General features: G+C 38.6%; 1 protein-coding gene across 1 annotated transcript; it reads right to left on the reverse strand.

Annotated features, from left to right (window-relative positions):
- Positions 1–49: 49 nt before the first annotated feature.
- On the reverse strand, positions 50–7,890 carry dhfr (dihydrofolate reductase). Its single transcript, XM_022206876.2, has 6 exons — positions 7,720–7,890; positions 7,490–7,539; positions 4,093–4,198; positions 926–1,049; positions 561–676; positions 50–277 (listed from the first exon to the last, which is right to left on the reverse strand). The coding sequence occupies exons 1-6, from the start codon at positions 7,809–7,811 to the stop codon at positions 202–204; spliced, it is 564 nt and encodes a 187-aa protein (XP_022062568.1). The 5' UTR covers positions 7,812–7,890; the 3' UTR covers positions 50–201.
- Positions 7,891–8,151: the final 261 nt, after the last annotated feature.

An 8,151-nucleotide genomic window follows, 5' to 3' on the forward strand; every position in this document is an offset into this window, starting at 1 on the left:
ATTAAGTTTATCCACACGTAACAAGCATCATGTAACAAAACAAGAAGGATGAAAGGGCAGAAATCAGTCTTTATTTCGACTCTAAGAAAAAAATACAATTGTACTGTATACATTTTTTGGAAAAATTACAAGTTCAAGGGCATGTGCCTTTGCCCAATAACAAAAGTCACAGATTTTTTTTCTTCTTCTTTGTCTCCTCATTTAGATGCTCTCATAGACTTCAAATCTGTACTCGATATCACTCTCCACCTGCACTTCCCGTGGCACTTCTGGAAACCTGTAGAAGAACATTTGCTTGTGATAAATGTGTTTGAATTTGCTTTAGAAACTTACTCGGGCACAATGATAAACTTACTTGGGCATGAAAACAAAGGCAAAGAGAAAAAGGATTTCCCATACTGCTTCAAAATTGACTTGCCATACTTATTCCACTTATTAGCTCACTTTCTGTTTAGTCTCCAGATAAACAGATGAAATTTCAGCAATCAACTTGCCCAGCACAATATTGTAATAACTAAAAGTCAAGACTGTCAAAACTACCAACACTGTCGTGGTCTTACTCTGGCAATAGACGATATTTTTCTGGACTGATTTCAGGGAAGAATGTGTCACACTCAAACTGCTTCAGGATTCGTGTGACAAATAGTCTCCTGGTTCCCGGGCTCTCCATCAACTCCTGGGTAGCCCAAAGCAATCACAACATAGTTATTGAAAGAAAAAGGCTGTGGGTGTGCAAGAGATGTGTGCAACTGCAGCTCATGAAGTGGTTCACTATAAATGTCACTGGCAGCAGTGACCAGTGTAACAGTAACATTAAACTACCTGCAGAATATTTGTCAGATAGTTACATAAAAACATTTTTAAAACAATTTTCCAGCAAGACTCCAAACTAAGAGTAGGGAACAAAAAACATAAACGGAAGTACCTTGTAGACAGAACTGCCTCCTATAACCCAGACCTGGTCAACCTGCTCAGTCAGCTCGATGTCAACTAGCCTGAGCGCTGAGCTGAAGTCTGCCACAAGGTAGTGTGCTCCTGGAGGGGGTGCTCTGGAAGAGAAGTGGCAATTAGGTCAGTTAGAACTAAGCAGTATTTGTAATTATTTGCAAAGAAACATTTCATTGCAGGACATTTTGGCCAAAACACATAAACATTGTAACATCCAGCTAAATGGCAATCATGTTATTTAAGGAGTCAAAGATATATTTCACATTAATTTGTCTATGATAAGATAATATATACCTGTACTGATCTGGAAAGAAAGTCTATTACCAGATACTGCTCAGAGAACAAAATTACATAACATGAAAAAAATGTAGTGCTTCATATGTTGGTAAATGTTAACATAAGGACAGGGAAGAAACCTGTAACTTTGCACAGATGACAACATACGAACCACTATGTACACATGGCACACATCCAATTGTACTAATGGTAGAGGCCTGGAAAGTTGACCAAAGGCTATTTTTTGGTAGGAAAAAAAACATACATTCATATAAGCACATTTAGAGGAAATTTCTGGGGCCCAAACTCCACCCTCATTTTTAAATTTGACCCTTTTGTTTTTCCATTTTCAAAGGGGCCAAAAAATGTAGCCTCTGTTGGAGCCATTTAGTCGTTTAGGTCTACTAGAAAGATGAGACTTTTTTCAGGTCTAAAAACATATGACAGTCTCCCTTTTGTTTAAACAGACCTTTGTCTTTGGTCCCAAATAATAATCCGAGATGGCTGAGCAACACCCAATGACAGACTGGCCCTGCAATTTTCTCCAATATGATGTATTGTGTGAGAAAGACTGATCCAGTGATTGACAAACTGGTTGGAAGTGAATCATCAGCACACTCTAAACAGGTGTCATTTTTGGTTCAACTCATTTGAAATACACACGTGGACAAAATTGTTGGTACCCCTCAGTTAAAGAAGGAAAAACCCACAATTCTCACTGAAATCACTTGAAACTCACAAAAGTAACAATAAATAAAAATTTATTGAAAATTAAATAATCAAAATCAGCCATCACTTTTGAATTGTTGATTAACATAATTATTTAAAAAAACAAACTAATGAAATAGGGCTGGACAAAAATGATGGTACCCATAACTTAATATTTTGTTGCACAACCTTTTGAGGCAATCACTGCAATTAAACGATTTCTGTATTGGTCAATGAGCGTTCTGCAGCTGTCAACAGGTATTTTGGCCCACTCCTCATGAGCAAACAGCTCCAGTTGTCTCAGGTTTGATGGGAGTCTTCTCCAAATGGCATGTTTCAGCTCCTTCCACATATGTTCAATGGGATTCAGATCTGGGCTCATAGAAGGCCACTTTAGAATAGTCCAACGCTTTTCTCTCAGCCATTCTTGGGTGTTTTTGGCTGTGTGTTTTGGATCGTTGTCCTGTTGGAAGACCCATGACCTGCGACTGAGACCAAGCTTTCTGACACTAGGCAGCACATTTCTCTCCAGAATGCCTTGATAGTCTTCAGATTTCATCGTACCTTGCACACTTTCAAGACACCCTGTGCCAGATGCAGCAAAGCAGCCCCAAAACATTACTGAGCCTCCTCCATGTTTCACCGTAGGGACAGTGTTCTTTTCTTCGTATGCTTGGTTTTTGAGTCTATGAACATAGAGTTGATGTGCCTTACCAAAAAGCTCCAGTTTGGTCTCATCTGTCCAAAGGACATTCTCCCAGAAGCTTTGTGGCTTGTCAACATGCATTTTTGCAAATTCCAGTCTGGCTTTTTTATGAGTTTTTTTCAGCAGTGGTGTCCTCCTTGGTCGTCTCCCATGAAGTCCACTTTGGCTCAAACAACGACGAATGGTGCGATCTGACACTGATGTACCTTGGCCTTGGAGTTCACCTGTAATTTCTTTGGAGGTTGCTCTGGGCTCTTTGGATACAATTCCAACGATCCGTCTCTTCAATTTGTCATCAATTTTCCTCTTGCGGCCACGTCCAGGGAGGTTGGCTACTGTCCCGTGGGTCTTGAACTTCTGAATAATATGAGCCACTGTTGTCACAGGAACTTCAAGCTGTTTAGAGATGGTCTTATAGCCTTTACCTTTAAGATGTTTGTCTATCATTTTTTTTCGGATGTCCTGGGACAATTCTCTCCTTCGCTTTCTGTTGTCCATGTTCAGTGTGGTACACACCTTTTCACCAAACAGCAGGGTGACTACTTGTCTCCCTTTAAATAGGCAGACTGACTGATTATGAGTTTGGAAACACCTGTGATGTCAATTAAATGACACACCTGAGTTAATCATGTCACTCTGGTCAAATAGTTTTCAATCTTTTATAGAGGTACCATCATTTTTGTCCAGGCCTGTTTCATTAGTTTGTTTTTTTAAATAATTATGTTAATCAACAATTCAAAAGTAATGGCTGTTTTTGATTATTTAATTTTCAATAAATTTTTATTTATTGTTACTTTTGTGAGTTTCAAGTGATTTCAGTGAGAATTGTGGGTTTTTCCTTCTTTAACTGAGGGGTACCAACAATTTTGTCCACGTGTGTATTTCCCTTTGGGTGATGTGAATGCTGTGAATGGTCTTGCACTTTCAAAGTTGTAAATCTGTATTGCTAGTCACAGAATAGATTGCTACAAATTCCTGTCCACAATTCATGGTGGGGGGGGAAAGCCAAATTGTTTCCCATCTGGGCATTAGTAGTGTTGTTGTATCCATATTTGATACCAGTTCAGATAGTCTAGATATTATTTCTCCTACAGTTAAGGACTTTCATCAGCTATTCTCGGTACACTATCCTTCCAGACAACTGCTCTGAATGATATGAACTGGTTAGGATAAAAAAGGTAATGTCGGTGAGTGATTCCTTTGTGCTCCAACGGCAGGAAGCGAACAGGGTTACTGTGCAGTTGTAAATCAGAATTGTGTTAGTGCATTTACATTGTGCTAGTGATCATTTACTGATTTTTATCCGACAGAAAATTGTGTCTGTGCCGAGGCAGATCGAGTCCGTCATCCTCAACAAAAGGTGGACATGCAAAGTACTGAAAAATTTTTAAAAATGGACTTTTTGTACTGTACTTTTTTGTTGTAATGAATGATAAACTGTGTGTGACACGTACTTGCACTTTCTGCTAAGAACAATGTTGATTCTGTTGTTCAAAGGTCTGTTCTTCTCTGGGATGGAAAACCATGTCTTCCTGCCCATAATCACCACATTCTGCTTGCCTGCAGGACAGGAAGAATTTAATTAATTAATTCATAACTCTCCTAATTTCTATCATTCATTTTACATTTCACACAACTGACAGTCACTAAACTGAGCTTTAGTTCATTGTATCAGACAATGCAATGATATTAAAACCTTTATTTCATTGGCTTGTTCAAATAATGTTTATGTGTTGGCATATTTCAAACTGCAGCTTGTGACTTGTTAAACTTCATCAGCTGGAGGCCAAGTACTGTTCCAATTCAAAGTATGCATCTGTCCAAGTACGGATGAAACACCCGGGTGTGTTCTCACTCCGCCCACATTATCAAGGACACATCAAACCAGACTTGTGGACACTTGGGCAGCCAAGGAACCCAAGATGTATTTCGCACTGACCAGCAGCAAAGGGCAAGGAGAACATTTTCAGAGGTAACACAATTGTCTTTTATTGTGACACAAAATGTAGTTTTAAGATTATGCGAGGTGAGAAAATAATTGTAGAAATGTTAAATATGTCGTGAATTTCAAGAAAAAGCCTGATTTAAAAAAAAAAAAAAAAGCTCCAACGATGTCGGAGATGAATGCCCCGGTTTGACAGCTATGACTGCACGGTCAGCGCTTACTGTAGCCACCGAGAGCAGCCTTATCTCAGCAAGATCTTTTAAAATAACGGGTCTATAGCTCTTAAACAGGGATATAAGTAGTTTCACGTTTCTCTCACGGTCACATTTGGCCACAATATATTTTTTTATTGTTCACAGGAAAAGTGGTTTGAAAGAAGTTCAAGTTAATGTTCATAACTTTATCTTGTTAGAAGGATAAGACTTTTTTCAGGTCTAAAAACATATGAGGCATGTGTTTTTAGACCTGCAATGTTTTCCATTGCAGACTTTGTACTTCTGAATTATTGTCTTGTCTTCATTTCCTGTAGTACAACTTTGTTCTATTCTAAGGACTGTTACTGTGCATTTAAAATAACATTTAAACAATATTTTATTCAAGGGATAGCTGAAGAAACCCAGATACTGTACATATATATTCTTTCCACAATGGAAATCAGAAAGTTATTTCCAACTCTGTTGCAGAAGTTCTGATAAATGTGTGGCACTTCTAGGTTGTTTTTCTTTCACTCTTCTGTTCAGTTCATCCCAAACCAGCTCCATGGGTTTTAAGTCTGGAGACTCTGCTGGCCAATGTTTTCAAGCCTACCATCATGTACTTCTGGCATCGCTTGGACTGATGTTTTGGGTCATTATCTTGCTGTTGGATGAACCCTTCCTAAAAAAAAAGAGGCCTTTTTGTATAATTCTGAAATGTACATTATTTTTTCAGTTTTGGGTAATTTTACTTTTTTGTAAATCTCTGGCATTTCACTGCTTACCTTTGTACCATTTCAAGCTATTCATTGGACTTGAACTTCAATAAAAACTGAAAAAATGGAGGCGTTCTAAATCTTTTGTATATATAAAAACAGTTATATATTAATCATGAATATGCAGGGCTGTGTTATTGTATCTGATTTAATTTTGTTGTTTTTCAAGGTAAAGATAATTGAAGCAGATGAGCCGAGGTGGTGATGTCATCAAGTACGCTGGTGTTTTAATTGCACATTAAACGTGATACGTTGTCCCGTTCTCAGGAGTCCGTACTTTCAAATCCGTACACAAGACCATGCTTGTGTACTTGGTATTAGAAACCAGGGCATAACCAGAGAGCAACGAGGGGTGAGACTTACTCGGACCCTGAGGACAATCTGTCCAGCCTGCTTTATCGGCTGCTGCTGTGTTATATCAACACTGCTGCTAACATTAGCCTCCATGCTAAACTAAACTATACAGTTAAGTGTTAAAATCATCTTTGTAACTTGTTGGAGTCTTTTCCATATCTGTACTATTTTATGTATAAAAGAAGTAACCTAGTAACCATTGCTGTGTCCTAAGTGAACGTTAAACAGTGTGTAACTACCGATGGTAAAACGTGTTCTTGTCCTTTAAATTTGCTCTGTAAATCTCAGGCTTGTTTCCTAACTTAGTGTTAACAGTGATGCAAAATTGGGGTTGTCAGCATCTTAAATTAGTTTACTGTTAGCTGTAACTAAGTTTCCTAACTCCAAGTACTATCTTGGGACAGGTTTAATTTTTACCATATGGTTTTACCAAAAAAAAAAAAAAAAAAAAAAAGCCTGATTTGTAAAATGTATTCACTGCCTCCTTTCCTGACACATCCTTTACCTGTGGAAAAATCTTCATGTAAAAAACAATACAATACTTGAAAATTCCCTCAGACTCTGGGTACAGCTGAAGAAAAAAATTTGACTCAAATATCAGAACCCCACATACACTGACAACTCAAAAGCATTCTCAGACAGTGTTTACATCTATTTGCATTTTTCATGCTCTCTGAGTGCACATATGCTGCATTTTAATACAGATTAATTTTAAGTAACGCTTTTCTCTTGTGCATATTGTTTTGTGCTATTGTCATAGAACTGAAGGAGTATGAAATATTGGCTAAACTGCAACTTTTTAACAATACATGTTAACCTGGAGTCACTTCAGGCCAATTTTTCAGTTCTCAACTGCTCTGCACTGCTAAACTACAAATTTTATAACCACAACATCATCTGACAAATTCACCACACACGAGTTAAAAACTATAGTTGTGCTGTGTCAACATTTCCATGTCCAATAGTTACTCAGAGGAAAAGTTAGAAGCAATAGGAAGTCCCACTATCAGCAACTGTTTTGATCAATGCTGTCAATCCCAAAGAGTTTCCTTCCTGACAGAGGCTGCGACAACAGCAGTTCATTCATTTTCAGAGCTAAACAGCCTTTAGGACAACCCTGAATACAGGGCTTCTAGAGTACTGGTAAGAGGAGTTTTGCAAAATGTAGAGGTGAAAACTTTAAAGCCACGCTGTATGGACATGTGAAACTTGAATGGATTTACTGAGAAGGGGCAAAGTACAGGACCTTTACCAGTGTGTTGTCTAATTTGTACCATATTTCCACCTAACTAACTTAATAATCACTTCTGTTATAACTGCAATAATGTTATCTAAACTTTGTAGCAGTTAGCTTTTCACAGTATATTGAGCATTTTTGTACTACTGACTAAACATGTTTGCTTATTCCAGTTTATGTCAGATTTTCTCTTTCCTCCTTCATTCTCCTCTCAGCGTCAGCTCAACCTTTGCTCAGTCAGAGGACACGGGCAGTGGCGGATTCACACTGCAGATGTTTAACCGAGATACTAATAAATTCTGAATCTCCGAGTTTTAAATTTGAAAAAGGCTGAATGTGAGTTACCTTTTACAGATGAAGTCGCTGTCATCTTTCGAAAATGCGCGAATTCGTTGCTATAAAAGAAAAACATAGACATCGTGTGTACTCAGTACATACTTATAAACACACAAACATACGTACACACACGCGGATTTCTCAGTCTGCGAGTGTGAGCCGGGCTGATCTGTGGACTGCAGTTTGCAGTATTCACAGCATTTACTATTGGTATTACCGTTGCTACCAATCCCACTTACTTGAGTCGAACAGGATGCCAGGGCAGGTTTCCATTTTTCCCAATACCCAGGTCAGGACACAATGCCACGATACCGTTCAGGATGCGGGACATGATCTGTGACCGCACGGAGCCTGCAGCTGTTGAGCTACAGCTTCCCGCCAACAGACGCTCAGGAAACGAGCATGTCTTCCTCTTCCGGCAACTCAAAGTCCGGTCAGCACAGCACTGCCCCCGGGTGGCCTTCAACTCCCTCTCTCCGTCTTCCGTCAAATCGTCCCTCAAAGCACATTCTCATTTTTAAAGGACTTTTTGTTTGTAGGATTTTATGTATGTTTGTCAACAAACATCGAAATTAGTACTCTCCATACTGAAGTCTGGCTGAAAATTGTATAACTCAGTGTGGAAACTGTTCAGTAGCTTTATACTGCTTTGTGGAATTTCTTTAAATGAG

This window comes from Acanthochromis polyacanthus, chromosome 7, assembly GCF_021347895.1.
Source record: "Acanthochromis polyacanthus isolate Apoly-LR-REF ecotype Palm Island chromosome 7, KAUST_Apoly_ChrSc, whole genome shotgun sequence".
NCBI classification, from domain to species: Eukaryota; Metazoa; Chordata; class Actinopteri; family Pomacentridae; genus Acanthochromis; species Acanthochromis polyacanthus.

Coding starts and splice junctions, on each gene's coding strand:
- dhfr (XM_022206876.2), bottom strand. CDS start 7,811: ATGTCCCGCATCCTGAACGGTATCGTGGCATTGTGTCCTGACCTGGGT. Junction 7,540..7,719: donor TGGCATCCTGTTCGACTCAA/GTAAGTGGGATT, acceptor TTTCTTTTATAG/CAACGAATTCGCGCATTTTC. Junction 4,199..7,489: donor AGCGACTTCATCTGTAAAAG/GTAACTCACATT, acceptor CCTGTCCTGCAG/GCAAGCAGAATGTGGTGATT.